The sequence below is a fragment of the Crocodylus siamensis genome, chromosome 2 (genome assembly GCF_052110815.1).
Source record: "Crocodylus siamensis isolate JL-2025a chromosome 2, ASM5211081v1, whole genome shotgun sequence".
NCBI lineage: Eukaryota > Metazoa > Chordata > Crocodylia > Crocodylidae > Crocodylus > Crocodylus siamensis.
In genome coordinates, this window is record NC_143396.1 from 7,511,069 (window position 1) to 7,529,270 (window position 18,202).

Below are 18,202 nucleotides of genomic sequence, written 5' to 3' on the forward strand. Positions count from 1 at the left end.
ACTGCCATTGCATAGTCAACATGCTTCAAACCAAGTGAGAGGGGGCTTCCAACTTTCCTCTGGATTACGTGTTAAATGTCTTACTATATGCGCAGTGTTTCCCACTCTCTTATTTTACAGCGCACTCAAAATGATGGGACTCGACATACAGCCTTGCTTCAAACCGTGCTGCGTGTGAAACCATTCCCTTTTCCATACTTCACTTGCACACAGCGTTCATTGGCTTCTGTGCGTTCTGTTAATCCTGCATTCGTGAACGTTTACTCTTGCGTAATGTTTCCAGCTTCTTTTCTTTCTACCTCTCAAAAGCTTTCTTGGTATCTGTGAAGGCAAGGACAAGATCTGTGAAGACTTTTCAGAAACCCATTAGGGATTCTGTATTCAGTTGTGGTCACTGTCTCAAGAAGTGTAGAATGAAACGAAGAAATGCCCTCGCAAAAACAGTGACATGAAGAATGCTTCTAGCTCCAGAGGAGATCAAGAGCCTGTTGCACATACAAAACCTCGCAGTCAGTTGTGTGTCTGATTTAGCTCATCCGCAATTCAGATTGCAAGTGGCCTAGTGGAGCTCTCCAGTTGTACCTCCCATGCATCTCAGTTGCATACACCGTGATGGCCACCGTATAGACACATTTAAGCTTGCACTTGCACCCTTATACACATGTGGTGTTGAGGCAGTTCACATTGGTACATAAATGGAGAGTACTTGCCTCAGAGCATTAATCGAGGTCCGTGCCGCCTCTCATTAATACCGCAAGACAAGTTGCCACCAAATGTTTTCGGTGGTGATGATGGTTTGGCACTGGAAAGAGCACAGCTTCGCTTTTTGTACTCAGCCGGTTGCGCTCTCAGAGTAACGTTTCTTTTTCTTTGGCAGTAGAGATTAGCAGTACAAGTGTTTTTTCTGTCACTCATTTTCCAGATGGACAAATTAACCAGTACAAAAAGATCTATAGTCAATCAAAAGTGCCACTTGCCATTGTGTTACTGGCTGTTATTAGCATATATTCTACTTTGCATGGATTGTGCACCTTTCTTCCTTTTTAGAAATGATATCTTAGTCTGCTTATTAAAGGTCAGCCTTTGTGTTGCCCTCCTATTGGGCATGATTATGATAAATAACTCATTTAATCCCGGACTGATTAAGATAAATACATACTGTCATTTCAGTAAGTTCCCAGCAGCTTTCCTTCTTAGATTTGCTTTAATTCAAAGTGTGGAAATGCCTGTTGAGAAGCATTTGGATGTTAATTCCCTCTTTTCTCTTTTTTAACATAGCCTGCAAAGTCAATTACAAAACTAATTAGCTAACGTTAATACACGCACTGCTCCAGGGACTTACAAACTTAATTTTCAGAGATGATGGAACTGTCTGAGAGAAGTATTTATTTGTTGACTTCGCATAGTACCTGACACAATTGTAGGTAAATAGCATTGTTCATTTATTTCTAAAAAGCACAGAGCTCATCTTTATGAAGTGCATACACGTAAAATATCGCTATAAAACCATAGATATGAAGTATAGATCTAATACGCATTTGTGCATTTATCTGTCTCCTTTTTACAGGGTTAAAATAAATGCAGGATTATAAAATATAGACTACAACAGGTTCCCAACACAACCAGGTGGTAATAGTGTAGATGCTTTGGTGCCCCATTCAAAAACTGGCTGTCACAGGTCAGGCAAGCCAGGTTGGGTGAGAGCTCTGAAGCTGGCTTGAAAGATAGGTGAGGGCAGGTTTTCAGAGTTAAGCATGCAGCGTGGACAAGAACCAATTTTATACCAATTCCAGTACTTTGTACACACACAAGTACGGGATTATAGACCATAAAGACTGCCAGCTCTAATTGGATTCAACCACAGTTGGAATCAGTCCCCGATATAATTTATGCATTTGTGAGCCTACATTGTATATGCCTCCTACGTATCCATCCATGTGCATGAAGAAATTTAAATCTTTGGTGTAACTGATCTCTATTACTAATTGTAATAATAGTATCAGTAACATCTATTGCTTATAGTAGGAGGTCATTAGGGAAAGGTGGAAGAGGACTTGGTATTTTTAAGGAGAGCAGTATAGTTTAATAGTAGTAGGACCAAAGGTATTTTGTCAAAAAGACCGCAGTTGGGTGAAAGGAAGTATCTTTGTTCTTTTCCAGATTTGTTCTCGTTTAACCCCGAGTGGGGGGGGATCTGAAAAGTGGCCAATGGCTTACTTGTTGGATGGTCAAATGACTTGTAGCATATTGTTTAATAGGCGCTCTCCCTTTAAGGAGAGGCAGGTAGTACCAAACATCTGACCCTATCTGAAACCACATCTCTTTGTGTAAATGTGCTAAGGAAATGCTTACGGTGGGTTCAATGCTACTGTCTATTTGGAAGTTTTAATAGAGAAGAAACTGGGTTTCATTGCTTCATACAAAGGAAAATTCCCTTTGAAGCCTCTGTGCAACTGTAACAGTTTATTAAATTCCCTCCACTGAATAGACTCAGCCAGTTGATGCATATTTGAAATGATTAAGGAGTACAGAGCTGATGAGGCAAGTTTCCTTAAATTGTGGGTTGGCATCAAGTATTCCAGTGCAGCCTTGTACATTGGGTTATGCAGGAGAGGAGAGAGAGAAACCACAAGAATACCTGAGAGAGCACTTCTCTGCTTGGCTAGGTGGAGTTGCTGCCAATTCACCTGAAAAGAAAGTAAAATAAGATGGACAATATTTAGTAAACCAGAAAGCCCAATGTAGGTGGAAGAGGTTGCAATAAATAACAATGATCTGAGTTTGCAAGATGCACCCCCAACCCTGATAATGATCAACATCCCTGCAGACAGAAGACGTAGAATCAGCTGAGTGGGGGCGGGGGGGGGGGAATTGAGTGTTAGGAATAGCTAATGAGAGACCCTGAGGACTTGCCTGGGTTTATGTATGAATTAAATCCCAAGCTCATGAAATTGAATATTAAAAAGAAACATAGTTTGTAGTAAAAAGGAAGTATGGAGCTTCTGTGCAGAAAATGCAAAAGAGTACAATGAGAAGGATGGCAGAGGAAGTCACATTGTCTGATACCGGGGACATGGAGAGGACACTTAAAGCAGCAAAGCTGTTGAAAGATCCTTTTCAAGGTCAATAAAATTTTGTCTTAATCTTTCTTTGAGCTGAGACATTTGGGCAGTTTTCCCCTTCCTGTACTTGAGCAAGGTGGGTTTCTTCTCGCCTCCTAAGGATGGATGTGGTCACGTGGCTCTCGTTCCTCAGGAGTTCATGTTGCATCATGTGTCGGCCCTCCTCTTGTCACGTCTGTTCACCAGGGATCCTGGTTTTGCCAACCAAAAACTGAATCCCCAATTTTTGGATTAAATAAGTAACCCCAAATCCACATTTTTCCATGTTTAATGAAACACCACTAATAGATAGTTAGGTAGATAGATAAGTAAGTGATTCTTTGGTCTGATTAAAAAAAAAGTAACCAAAAATCCACATTTTTTTCTTGATTAAAATGAAACACTGCTAGATATAGAGATCTATATCAATAGATCAATTGATATAGTGGTGTTTCATTTTAATTGCAGAAAAATGTGGATGTGGGGTTACTTTTTTTAATCCGAAAATTGGGGATTTTTTTTATCAGAGAAAATCAGGATCCCTGCTGTTCACTGATCCTGCGGAGTCTCACCAACATAGCCCCTCTGTTTCCCACAAACCTCTCCTCCTAGTCTTGTTCTCCCGTCATTGCCCTACTGCATCAGCCTGAGTTTTTTTTTCAAGCATAGATTATCGTTTTCTGTTGTAGTAGATGCCCGAGTCACTGGGACATAAGTAGAAGAAATAAAACCAAAATGCAGTTTTGCACTTGCGCTTCTTTGCAGGTAGTAACCACAAAGAGTGATACGGGGTCAAGTTAGACCATTTTATCCTTGGATTACTAAAGACTTAGGACTAGGAAAGTGTCCGGTCTCTGTTATCAGAGAGAACCATATCCTGGCAACCTGTATAAACTGGCCAAATTGCATCTTAAAACTTGACTGTGTGCCCCTACTTCTTCATTAGAAGACTGTTCCAAACTCTTGCTCTTCTAGTGATTTGAAACTTTCTTTTAACCGCTGGCCTAAAATTAGCATGATCTTTTCCCCTTCCCCTTGTTATGTATCCTCCATTTATTTGGAGATCAATCATGCTTCTCAACCTTTGTTTTACTAGGCCAGTAACCTTTTCAAACTTTTTAAACTTCAAGGCACCACTTGGAAAGGCCAGCTTAGTTTTCACTTGATTTTTTTTTTATTACAAAACCCTACCAAAACTGTTTCTGTTGTAAAGAAATCAGAAAGATGAGAACAGGTCAGGATGTTTTGTGTACAGAGCCCTAGCCTGGCTGGTTGCTGGCAATGAATGCACACGCACCTGGGGCAGATGATGGGGAAGCTGCAAGGGGCCCACTCCTTGTAATGACAGCGCGGTGTTCCCACTGTCTGCCCCAAGGCACATGTGCACCCACCACTGGCAGTGAACCAGACCGGGGCTCCGCAAACCCTGGTGCAGCTGCTTGGAGCCTCCCGGCTGCCTGCCACAGCCAGGCTGGACTCTAGGCAGGCCCCTGCCACCTGCCGTGGAGCCTGGGCTGCTTGCAGCAGGCAGTGGAAGGCTGCAAGCAGCTGCACCAGGGTCTGCAGTGCCCTGGCCCGACTCGCTGCCAGCGGCGGATGTATACGCTCCTTTGGGTCGACGGCGGTAAGGGGCCTGGGCTGCCACAACAAGCATCAGGCCCCTCGCAGCTCCCTGCCCCACCCATCCACCCCCGGCACGCCGGCGTCTTCCAAGCAGAGGTTGCAGGTGTTCTTGGCACGCTGCACAAAAACGTTGCTGACCCCTAGTCCTGTGACATGTTCCTTGTCTAAAAACAACCAAAACTATATCAACCTACTTGACCGCAACCCCTTTTTGCAATCCTATGTTTATATTACACACCATTTTCCCTTCTTGTCTGTGGTTTTAATGAATCTTTTCTTCCAAATGTGTTCTAAAGACTTGCGTGATACTGAGGGTCGGACTTGCAGACCAGGAGAGGCCCCTGCTTGCAGTAGGATAGGAGAGGCCTCGTCCTATTCGATATTCTCCAGTCATGTGGTATCCCTCTGGACTTGACAGACTTCTTAAAAGACATTCATACTAAAGCTGCAATTTTACCTGATGCTTCTTTCCAAATTTGGGATGAAGGTTACTTTATTTTGTCTGCCCCCCGCCTTAAGTACATGAAGCTCTTTGCATTTTGCTTTTGCGTCCAGTATGACAATTTTCCATTTCCTTGGGTTCATTCTTGTCAAAAGTCCTGCCTTTGCTATCCTATTCTTCATTTTCATACTTACCGAAAGCTAAGGCAAAGTGTTGATTTAAAAAATCTTCAGGTAAGTTTTTACCGTGCTATTTTGTCTACCTGTTTTTAACCAGGATTTATAGGGAGCTATTGAGATCCAAAATGCTGCCACGTTCCTAAAGAATTGACGGCCTTCTCAAAAAGCTATCGCCATCTCCGGACTGAAATGTAGAAAAACTGTATTATCATAAAACAAATAAAACAGAGTGGAAGGGCATTTAGATTGGCAATGGGGTGGTGAAACAAACTGCTGGCTGCTTTATTACTCTGAATATGATGTTTAGGCCTTTCCTGTCTCAGAATGGAGCTCGGGCTATTTTAGTAAATCAACTCAATACCTTAGGTAGGTGTTTCTCTTTCCTATGAAGTAATCTGCTATTACAAAACAAATGAAGCGTTTCTCCAGTTCTTGTGCTTTCTTTGTAGATCAGTAACACACCGGTATTTACTTGGGGTTGTCAACCAATTTATACATGTGAAGCTTTAAAAATGATATGCAGTGGTTTTTAAGGAGCATTTGGTCTGCAACACTTGCTTCAATCTACTCCTGTAAGTGCATCTTCTGTTTTCTATCTTGGCTCCATCTGATGAGCACCCCAAGTTGTCTTCCTTGCTCCTTGCCATCTTTTCAACACCCCCTATTCAGTTTTGGGGAGGGGTGCTGCTTTCATGCCACCTGTTTTCTGATCTCTGTAACTTGTGATGCTCAAAGGGGTTTCTTTGCCGTTACTCAAAGCAAAATGCAAACCAGTGGAATTCAAACTTTACATACATATTTCTTAATTTTTTAAATTGTAGTTACTGAAGTATGGAGTACTGGTCACTCTGATCTATACAGTACGGCATGAAATTGTATTATGGGCTTACAGAACATTTTGCTTGGAAGTAGCCTAAGAAGTGATTAAACACTTCCAAGCAGTTTCCATCACACTCGTTTCACAGAGACTTTACTAGAAAGAGATTAAGGCCAGTGGTTTGCCATCCCACAAAGCAAATAATTAAAAACAAGCAAATAGCAAGTGTCTGGCCCATAATCGACTGCCCACCCTGCATGTTTCAGCTGACAGATTTTGTCTCTTCGCTAGAATCCCGTTCCTGGCTTGAGACAAAAGCAGCACAGCATATTCTCCCTTGCAGCAAAACACAAAACCTTAATTAAAAAATCAGCATTAATAGATAATTCAGCAAGTCTGTATGTGTACAGAGGAGGTATCAGAAATGGATACTCAGGGATGTATTCTCTGATATTCCTAAACCAGTGATAGGGGATGTCCAAGAGGGTACGAGAGGGAATAGTTCATTTTAGATGTACCTTGTTCATGTGGGCTAAGCACAGACAGTCAAAGAACCAGAGGCTGAAATGATTCAATCTCTGCAGGTTAGTCTAAGCCGTGTAGATTGAAGTGATAAGCTGGAATCTTGGTTTTCTCTGTTTAAAAACCACAACTTCTCTAATTTTTACAAAAACAAAATCCATGCAAATTATCTGATTAAAAACCCCAAATCCATGACGAAAATAAAATGCCACTATATCTAGGTATCAATTGAACACAAGGTTATATTGATATATTTGCAATTTTAAAGCAATTTGGAAGCCTACCAGCACCTCGATCACTATAATAGAATACATTCTAAGTACCTATATGTTCTGGTATTTGATTTGGGGATTTTTATCATGGAAAATCAGAGCTGTCCCTGACCCCTTAGCTTACCAGGAGGCAGGTCCAAGCTCTTCACTCCCCCCATCCCCCACAGCCCATCCTGGTGCTCCTCACTCCCCACCCAGAGCCCCCTGCCACCCGAGCCCTGCCAGAGGGGTGCCCCAGATGTCAGGGCTACAGAGTCAGGGACCTGGGTCTGCAGCACCCTGCCCCCCGCAGCAGCACCTGAGCCCCAGCTGCTGCCCGTGGGAGGCAGCAGCTACTGCGGCAGAGTGCAGAGCCTGACTCCCCCTTCCTTTACGGGCGGCATGGATGGAGCAGAGTCCGTGGGGGGCGGGTGCAGGCTGCCCACTGTGGCCTCGGGCTCCCTGCTCTGCTACCCTCCCGCCAGGGCGTCTGCAACCCAGTGGATGCGATTTGGCCAGGCAGAAAAGCTCCTTGCCGCTTCAAGCCCTGCATCACCCTGGCAAAGTGCCCCCTGCCAACATGGCAGTAGTGAGGGACGCAACTTTATGCCGCCACTCCTGCTGCTGCCAGGTGGGCGAGGGGGTGCCTCGCCAGGGCGGCGTGGAGCTTGCAGCAGCAAGAAGCTTCACCACCCTGCCCTGTTCTGCGCTGCTAGGTTAGGTTCCACCTGCTGGGCTGCAGAGGCCCCGTGGGGAAGGCAACCCACCCCGCCCCACTCGCAAATGTGGGGGGCACGTGCCCCCTTGTTCCTTCCAGGACTGCACGCAGTGGATGGGGAGCTAGCCCCACCCCTGTCCCCTGGACAAGCTGCCCATGACTCTGAGCCACTCCCCACCCAGGCCCTGCGACCGTATATTAAGGCCCAAGCCCCATGTACTGCCCTGGCTAGGCAGCAGCCCCATCCTTGCCTAACTCCCTCCCTTTGGGGGCTTCGATTCCCTCCCATCCGATTTAGCTGCAGGAGCTGATCTGTGGGCTGCCTGGCGGCCATATGCATGTACTGTACATGGCTCCCCCCGCCTGATCGCCATCCTCCTGCTCCCCACAGCCCCTTGCAGACTGGAACTCTGCCTGCCTGCAGAGAGTTCTTTGCAAAAGTGGAAAATCTGTGGGTTTCTCTGTTAAAATGAAAGGGAAAATGCACATTTTTCTGTGGGAAACTTAAAACCTGGATCCCTGCTGGTAAGCAAGTGAGCAGACACTCGCTTTTGATTCTGGAAAGGCAGCCACATGCCTGCAGTGGCCTGGCAGGGGGCCACTAGAGCATGCCTCCCTGCTTGGTGGAGCAGACAGCTTGGGCCAAAGCTAGCCTGCCTCCCCTCCCTGAGAGGCAGCAGGGATTGCAGGAGAGGTGCAAAGCATGGTGGGATACCGGAGGACTATGAGTTAACTTGAATCTGGAGGGGATCTGGGACAGAAGTTCAATAAACTGGTTTAACCACATCAGTTAAGTTTGATACAACATCCATGCAGATTTATTATAACCACTCTGTCATTTTGAAAGCAGTTTATGCGCCCTGATCTTCTGCTGCGCTACAGATTTGAACCAGTTTCTGATCACTAATACTGGGTGACGTGTCATTCCTGCCCGTAGCCATGCTGTCTCTCTGAAGCATCTACCACTACTGCTGTTGGAGACTGGGCTAGATGAACTATTGGTCTTGCACAGTCTAGCACTTTTGTTCTTTTGTGTAGAGGACAATGCATGCGTTAAAAAAGCTGTATTTTCCTTGTAGAGTAGGTTTTTGTGGAATTCATTTTTATCGTAAATCTTGTTACTACTTGTTACACGGCTTGTCCAATACAGCCATAAATAGGGGAACCAGTCCTCACCTCAAGGAAAAGGTTAGCATGTGAACTGTGGCATATCTGAATGATACAGACTCACCTGCCCAAATTCAAGGAGTGCTGTTTAATTGCACATTTTATGCTTATTGAGTTGTCTGTGGAATTGAGGCCAGTAAGAGGCACACTTCTTTTATTAAAGTGAAGGCAAATCTTTACTAGTTCTCGAAACAGGTAAATCCTCATCCGATTCTAGTCACGGAGGCCATGCAGTCGCTGGTGACGATGCTTTTTCCCCCTGTTCCCGGATTTCAGATGCACACCTTGTCATGGCATCACCCAGGATTTTACCCTCTAAAGCGCCTGTTGATCTCATTAGAAGCCATGTTGTAAACCCAGCCCATGAAACTTCCTTCTAAGAGCTAACGGTTTTCAGTTCATTCTTCTTTTTGGACATCTTTATCAGGACAGCTTGTTCTCTGATTTTTGCAGCCATTAGACAGCACACTTTATGATAGCTGAAGGGGACAATTAAAGGAAAGACAACCCAACAATCTGTTTCACACTTGCTTTAGCTTGCAATCTGCTGAGAGTACTCTGCATATGCCCAAATTACTGGAGGTTCAGTACATCAGCATACGGTCCCTTTTCACCTCCAAGTACATGTTGCAGGTGGACAGAAAAATCCTGTGGATTTATCTTTTAATTTGTTTCTGGCTCTCTGTCTATAGACAGATATTTGATTTCTTCTGGAGATCAAACCTGGCTTTGCTGTTTTCTTTTTTCTGTTGTGTTGGTGAAAGGTCTTGGATTCTGCTGGACTGAAAATCCTCAAAACCCGACTGTAGGGGTCTAAAGAAGATGGTCTTTGCCGTACTCTTCCTCCTGAAATGTTTCATCTTTTGGGATGAGGGAAGGCATCTTTAAGTCTCCTCTTCAGACTTTTATGCCTGAGCTCAGTGATTCCCAGCCACGATGCCGTGGCACCCCGGGATGCCCTGAGATCCTTTTTAGGGGCATGGACACGCAATATCAGCACCATTAAGTGTACAATCACCTACACGTGATGCACAAGAACAGCCCAGGGATTTCAAATAGGAATCCATAGTGTCAAAAACCTTCTGACCTGTTCTGGTCTTCCAGAAGAATTGCTCTGTTATTTCTGTAGTGGAGAAATAAGTGAAAACTAAGAACTGGCATTTTCCAAGGGATGCCTGGAGTCCAGTGCAGTTGAGAACCTCTGCCTTAGCTGATGCTACTTAAAACAACGTAAAAACAGTTGTTTTTTTAATGAGGATAACTGTCAACTAGAAACAACAACGTGAACGTGTCAGGAAAAGTGAAATACATTCAAATAGCAAAGATTTTTGGCCACTACAGCCTTGTCAAGATTCAAACCCAAAAATGGGTATCCTATTTCAAATCCCCAAAGATAGTGTTTTCCTCCCAGCTTCATGTCTGTGTGTGGGCTGACGTGGTAACGGAGGAAAAGGGAGAGGTAGAGAGCAAGTATGTGCTTAAGATTTGTTGGTAACAGAGGAGTTGAGCAGACAACAGCTGAACAAAAAGGAGGGACAGAAGGAGGTTCAAGAAAAAGAAAAGCCAGAATTTGTGGCTCTAAAGAGCTGCCTGTTAAATCCCTTTTGCTTGCCTGTTCTATCCCCTTCTGCCGCCATGCGTCTGCGCTTCATTTTTTTTTTCTTAAGCTGTCGGCAGCAAGAACACGGCATGTTTCATTTCTAAAGTGCCAAGTACGTCTCAAATCTTGCATCTAATAATTGGGATTCTTGACCTGATAAAATCTCCCAATTCAAAGTGGGGGACGGGACACAGGGAAGAGGATATTGTATTTGATCAGCGGTTTCTGCAACTCTTCAAGTCAAGCGTTTGAGTACAGGATGCATTTCAAATTGCCACAGTTATAGAAAGCTTGGTTAGAGTAGTTCAATAGTCCTACCACATGCCCAAAGTCCCGAACCATGTTCAAGCCGGAGGGATTTCAGTAACTTGCTGCAGCCAAGCTGTTGATGGCTCCCTTTGTTTGTTTCAAGGGGGTCGCATCCCCGCTCCGTTATTAATCAGGCAGCTTTTCGTACAATTCCTGTTGCTTCTGAGAGCTACGGTTTGATGTCCACATCTCATTGCCAACGTTGAGTTTGCTGCTACTGTTAGGACCTTTTAGCCACTGAAGCTGGAAAAAAGGGGCTTTCTTCCCTGCTGCTGTGCACAAGCTGAACTGTTTCACACTCTGCTATATAGAGGGCACCATCTTTATGTCTGAGAGACTTAAAATCTTACCAAGAGGCTTTTACTTGGGGGATTTCTAAAAACTTGCCTAGCAATTTGACCTGGTGTTTTCTATTTGAGTATGGTGCATCGCTGTGCTTGCAGTTCGCTGCATTTAGACCCTGCATGACCATGCAGCATTTAGCTGCTGCTGTGCTGTTATGGCAAGTGCATTGGCAGCTGCCTGACTTGTATATGCAGAAAATCTCAGCGTCTTTCTTAGCACAGGGGCAGCCAACCTACATGTGGTACTGGCAGCCTCTCTGCAGCACGTGCATATTGGGGAGGAGATGGGCAGGGAGCAGATTTGTGCAGGGGACACAGGGCAGGAACCAGAAACCGGAGCAGCAGATCGGTCAGGGAGTATATACGGTAGGAGGCAGAAAGCAAGTAGCAGCTCAGGCAGGATGGGGGACTGGAGTGGCACCCGGTGAGGGCACAGGGCTAATTTGCGGCACAAAAATGGTTGGCTTCACTGTCTTAGCATGATGAGACGTCTGACAGTGATGCCAGTGGTTTTATTTAGAAGTTGTTCCCCTCTGGTGGCATTGAATCATCTTAAGCCCAGGTAAAGTCCCAAGAATTTCCCTTGCAAATCGAAGGCTGTATCTGTTTGTGTTCGGTGAAATGCATCGGACAGTTTCCTTTCCTGTTGGAGCAACGTAGTAATATTTCTCTGTTTTTTCACTTAGCAACTACTCCGTGAGATGCAACAGATGGCTAGTCGCCCCTTTGCCTCCATCAACGTTGCCTTAGAAACAGACGAGGAACCGCCCGATCTCATTGGAGGAAGCATAAAGGTGAGCATTCACACTTGTAGGGTGGTCCTACCTGTAATTTATCTTCAAAGATGCATGTTCTGTGCCGTGGGTACAAGCAGTAATGGAAACCAGCTAGTCATGGGTAACCTGTAAGAAACTAAGAACACTTGAAAGCCATCAGGTCTTGTTTTGACTTAATTTTATGCCTGCAGTTTATGTCTTTTGGGGGGGGGGCTACATTGGTTTAAATAAAAGTTACACCTTTTTTGAGTTTTTATGCCTTGTAATCAAGAAGAATACAGTTTAACAAAGCAGAACAGTTGTCTGGAAATAGCTGCAGGTGCTGCAGATAGAAGCCATTCTTGTGAGGTCCCTCAAAAGAAACTGAAGAGTAATTGTCTCCTGTATTCTGTGAAGATATAAATGTATTTTTTCATGCAAATAAATGTTCAAAATGATATCATGCATGCAAAATGGGAAGGAGGAGAGATTCACAAAGTGCCTCGCTGTAATCCTGAATACTCTTCGATGCTCCATCTATATAAAAATACTGGTTTGAAAAGCAGCTGAAGGCAAGAGAGAGAATTACAGTGGGGCTTGGCTTTGGTCAGCTTCTGATGGCAGTAACTAGAAAGAACAACTAAGGTGCCCAAGATACACATTTTATATCTGTCTGCTGCTACACATACATCCACCTATTTGGAGTTTTATTTCATGGCAGCCTGGCTTCACAACCCAGGCACAAAACCGTTTCGCTTGACTTCGCATGATTTCAAAAATATATGATTTCTTCCCCCCTTAAAGTATATGCAGCCACATTGAAACGTCTGCAAAATATGTATTAACGTTAAAGTCCAGACTTGAGTGTCAGGAAATTCAAGATGCCTGTGCAACCACTGCCACCATTAAAGATGCCAGGGCAACCTTAAGTCTTCCCCTCCGCTGCGTATAGTCAGCTGTTATATGCCCGTAGCTTTCTTCCGGGGAAGTCTTGCCTCACTGGGTGCATGTGACAGACAACTCTCCATAAATGCTGCAGCTGTCCAGTAAGATCTCTCCCGTTTCCATGTTCAGCATATGAACACCTGTTTCTGCATAGTGCTTATCACCCAGTATCCAAAAGCCCCGTAAACTTGCCATCATACCTCTCAGGTTAGGGAAGTATTGCCCTTCTTTTTTAACAAGCAACTTGGGGGGTGGTGAGGGCTGGTAAAACCATCCATTAATTATGAACAACTCAGTGATTTAAGCCGTGGTGGCCATACTCCTCAGAGGTCCTAATACATTTCCAATCCCCGTTGACTTTGCGTTATCAGTGCTCAGTACTTCTGCATATCCATCCCCAGCTCTGTCCAGTATGTGAAACAAGTAACAGCAGAGGGATGGCAGCATGTGGTGGTAGGAATTGGAGGAGTGATACAGTGCAAGAATCAGTTTGTCAGTCAAACTAGGGCCTAAACTCCAAGCAAGTTTGATGTCCTCTTTAAATTCTGGGCAGAAGATGTTTATTGGAAGTAATTCACTCCTAACGACTATATCAAATCTTGTTTGAGGTATGAAGAAGTCTTTGTAGAATGAACATTTTTTTGTGACTGGACTGGTTACCCAGTAGCGTAACTGGGAAGAGAGGGGGGGCAAGTGGGGCACTGGGCTGGAGTGTTTGCCATGGCAGGTGGGAAGCGAACAGAGCACCAGCTCCCAGAGGTCCCTAAACACATACTGCTGCAGGAGGAGCTGGAGCAGGTAAGATTTTGCTCCCTTTTCAGTGATCAGTGTAATTACCCCCACTGCACACCCCTTCTCCACCGCAGGTGCTGAAATATCTTGCTCTTCCTCTTCCTATGCTCCTACAGGAGGTCCCTTTTACAGTAAAGGCTGCATAGCTGAGAGCCACTCAGAGGAAGCTTGCATTTCTGAGGTCCACACCGGTGATTACATTAATTAACTTCAGCCTGAGAAGCTGCTGATCCAGCACTTCTGTGTATAGTCAAGTATTAAGGGAAATGCCGTGGCAGTATTATTTCTTAAGTGATGCAACACTATTGCCTTTGTTTTCATAGGCGCTCCATAAAATATATTACAAACCACACTTTCACCTATGGCCTTGCTTACATTGTAAACCTTGCAGTGTTTTCCTTTCAAGCTCGTTAGTCCCAGGAAGAAAATTGACAGGCTGCTGACTTTCCTGTAGGTCCTTTCTTTAAGGCAGGAATAATATTTGAAGGGATGAGGCTGCTGCTGTGAGAACGGTGCCTACATTCATCATTAGTATGAAAAAGACAGTCTCTGTTCACTTCAAAACGGGGTTAAAAAGTTCCGGCTGGTATGAATTATTTAAATTCTTCTCTATCTTTTCATAGGATCCATGATTTAAACTAAATTGACATTACTAAGGGAGGGAAAACACCCAGCTTGGCACTCGGTATTGGAACGGAAAACACAGGTGGTGGACGGTTGGATGCTATGTGAAACCAGCCTTCCTTCAGGCATTTCCCCATCCTCTTCTTTCCATTACTTAACCTAACTTTTTCTAGAAAAAATCTAGTAGAAAACAGTGCTCCTGCAGGATTAGCCTGGAGCAAAACAAGGCTCATGGCGTCTCCTGCCCTCCTTCCCCCCCCACCCCCCACAACAGATCGAAGTGCGATTGATGTCATTGATTCAATTGTTTTTTACTTCAATATTTGACAGCTCCTCTCTCAATAACATCACGATCAGGACTTCATTCATCTCCTTCCTCACTTGGTACTAGGTTCCTTCCCTTCCATGGGCTACCTTCTCTTTGCCCATCATCTGATTTGTCAAGCACCACAGTCCCTGACCTCCTTACAAGTCTCAGGAGTTGATGGTGAGGTTACCTTTTCAACTATAGGGAGTAAGAGGCTCGAGAAGCATTCTCATTTTGCCCATCTCCTGCTGACCACAGGCAAGGGAAAACCACATTTCCGACATGCTTGAAGAAATGCAAAACGCTAAAACTCTTGGTTCAGAGATGATACCTTTTATTAGACCAACTAAAAATTATCTATCTTTTTTTCTTTGTGATTTCTTAGTTGGCCTAATAAAAGGTATCGTCTCTAAACCAAGAGTTTCAGAGCTTTGCATTTCTTTTTGTCTAGGAACAAGACAGCTACCAAATACATCCCTGGCATAGAAATATACATACATACAGCACACCCCAGAATAAGACCCAGGCCTTTTTTATGAAGGCAAAATGGAGAAGAAAAATCTTTCCTTGCCATAAGTAGCAGCAGTGAAGTAAATGAGTCTGCTCACTGTTCTGCTCCCTATGGATCATGTGTTACTTTTGTTTTTGCCTGGTAGAAGCTTAAATGGGAGAAACTGCTTTTACCATATTTCCTTACTTAAAATGCCCATCCCAATTTCCAGCAGCTGTTTTTGGAGAGAAAAGTGTATGTTGTATGCTAGAAAATTAGGGGTGATGGGGTGGACGGTTAAATTGCCTACTGTTTTCCTGTTAGCAGAAGAAGATTTGAGAACAAAAATACTAGGCAAGTGATGGGACTGTAAGTGGTTATCCAGTTACCCTTACCATCCTGCATCCACCTTTGTTGATCCTTCATTTTGCTTGTCCTTCCTTTAACATGCTTGGCACAAAAAATCCAGGCTTCTTAGTACTAACTGCAAGCACATTGTACCCCACAAATAAATCAATTACTAATCCAAGTCCTTTGATTCATCTGTGTGTGGGGGTAGGGGTGGAAGTGACAGGAGGTGGGGGGCGGGAATCGAAGAGAAGTGCAAAATGGGGCGGTTTGTCTGCAAGAGGCTCATTTCCTTTTCCATTGTGCATGACCAACTGGCAGCTTATGTCAAGCCAGTTCCATTCTAAATTAATATTTTCCAGCTGGACAGTATTACAATAGTGTTTTCAATTAGTATTTTTCCTGGTGTACATAGTAGTAGGAAAGCGATTTTTACCTGCAGGGAAAGTATTCCTATGGCAGTGTGCCGCTAGGCAACAGGTAATTTCCCTCCCTTCAGATACCTGCTAGATCACAATTCTCTTCTAAAATTTGATTGGCTCTGACAAAATCGGCTGTCTTTATTTTATTTATTTTTTTAAAGCCACAGCTGTTTGAATGCTCTGCTGAATGATACAACTTTTTAATAAGCATATTTGAAGACCTAGAAGAGAACAGAAGCAGGAACAGCCAGTATGAATTCACCATGCCTGGCTGACTTGATTTTCTTCTAAGATAAGGTGACAGATTCTCGTTAGGGGGAGAGCAGCGGATGCGATTGCACCTTGGCAAGGCTTTTGACACCGCCTCCCACTGCAGTCTCATTCATAAGCTAAGGATATACATTGACAAAAGATAGGTACATAACTAGTTGGTAAAACAACAGATGTGATGCACCTTAATTATTTGCAGTGGGAAACCACATCAAAAGCCTCGTCATCTCATTCATAAGCTAAGAACATACGTCAACAAAAGGTAGATACATAACTGGTTGGTAGAGCAAACGCATGCGATGCACCTTGATTATTGGCAAGGCTTTTGAGATGGTCTCCCACTGCAATCTCATTTGTAAACTAAGGTCATACATGGATATAAGATGGATACATAACTGGTTGCATTATCGTTCTCAACAAATAGTTATCAGTGGCTCACTGACTTTTTACCAGGAGGTATCAAGTGGGATTCCCCAGGGGTCTGTCCTCAGTGTGCTATTGTTGAACATTTTCATTAATGATTCGGGCAATGGGATTGAGTGCACTCTTAGTAAATATACAGGTGTCACCAAGTTGGGTGGAGTTGCAGACACTTTGGGCTAGGATCCAGAATGGCCTGGGTAGAATATGGTCCAGAATCAGCCAGGTGAAGTCCAACAAGAACATTTGCAGTCTTGCACTTGGGATAGACTAATTGCATGCAGAAATGCAAGCTGGGGAATCACTGGCAGCACTACAGAAAAGGACATGGGGGGGGTTACAGTGGACCGTAAGCCGACTAGGAGCCCACAGCGTGCATTTGTGACTATTCTTTTTTAACTAACAACATACTGGATTGTTTTAACTGGAGTGTCTCTTGTAAGTGATTTTTCCACTCTACTCAGCACTGGCCAAGCTTCACCTGGGGCTACTGTGTTAAATGTTGGGCTCCACACTTCAAAAAAGGTATGGACAAAGAGGAATGAGTCCAGTGGCAGAAATGAATAGAGGCTTGGGAAACATAACTTCTGTGGAAAGGCTGAAAAAACTAGGATTATTTAGTTTTGAAACGGGAAGACTGGGAGAGGGTTAATGAGTCTTCAAATACCTGAAGGGCAGTTATAAAGCGGAAGGAGATGAGCTTTTCTCTGTGGACATTGGGAACATGACTAGGAGCAATGGCCCCAAGCTTCAGCAGGGGAAATTTAGGTTGGTGATTAGGAAGAGCTTTTTGAGGGTGATGAAGCATTCGAACGGGCACCTAGAGAAGCTGTGCAATCTCCATCCCTGGAAGTTTTCAAGAGCAGGTTAGACAGACACCTGGTTTGGATGTCTGGTTAGGGTTAGTTAGGGATGATGCTGTCCTAAGCAGGGGGATGGACTAGATGACTCTGGGATCCATTCCTGTGATGCTTGAAGGCTAATGGTGTTCTGGGCTGCATTGGCAGACGCATTGCCTGCAGATTGAGGGAAGTGATTCTTCTCTGTTTGGCACTGGTGAGGACACGTCTGGAGTCCTGTGTCCAGCTGTGGGGCCCCCACTACAGAAAGGAAGTGGATGGGTTGGAGAATCCAGTGGAAGGCAATGAAAATGGTTTGGGGGGTTGGGGTTGTGACGTGTGAGGAGAGGCTGAGGGAACTGGGCTGATTTAGTCTGGAGAAGAGAAGATGGAGGGGGATTGAATAGCAGCTTCACCTCTCTGCAGGGGGGCTGCAAAGAGGATGGAGCTGGGCTGGTCTCAGTGGGGGCAGATGGCAGGACAAGGAGCAATGGGCTCAGGCTGCAGCAAGGGAAGTTGAGGATGGATGTTAGGAAAAACTGTCACTAGGAGGGCAGTAAAGCACTGGAACAAACTCCCCAGAGCAGCTGTGAAATCTCCATCCTTGGAAGTTTTTAACACCTGGGTAGGCAAAGCCTTGGCTGGGATGATGTAATTGGGGCTGGTCCTGTTCTGAGCAGGGGGTTGGACTAGATGTGACCTCCTGAGGTCCCCTCCAGCCCTCATGGTCTGTGGTTCTGTGATCCTGTGTTTAAGACTAATGGTCACTAAACCGCAACGCAGATGTCTCAGACCAAGTAACTACAAGTCAGACTCCTATTCAAACGTTCCTCATTAAGGAACTTCATTGCAGCTCGTCAGCAGCAGCCCTTAAAATAAGTTTTTCCAGTAGAAGTTCTGGAGGGTTTCTTTGTATT

The 18,202-nt window shown here is 44.5% G+C and overlaps 1 protein-coding gene across 1 annotated transcript in view; it reads left to right on the forward strand.

The window, feature by feature from the left end:
* The window catches only part of ATRN (attractin), a 251,188-nt gene that overhangs the window by 214,502 nt on the left and 18,484 nt on the right, over positions 1 to 18,202 (forward strand). The window contains exon 27 of the mRNA XM_090035106.1: positions 11,760 to 11,867. Coding sequence (XP_089891232.1) covers positions 11,760 to 11,867 — 108 coding nt within the window. The remainder of the gene's footprint in view (positions 1 to 11,759; positions 11,868 to 18,202) is intronic.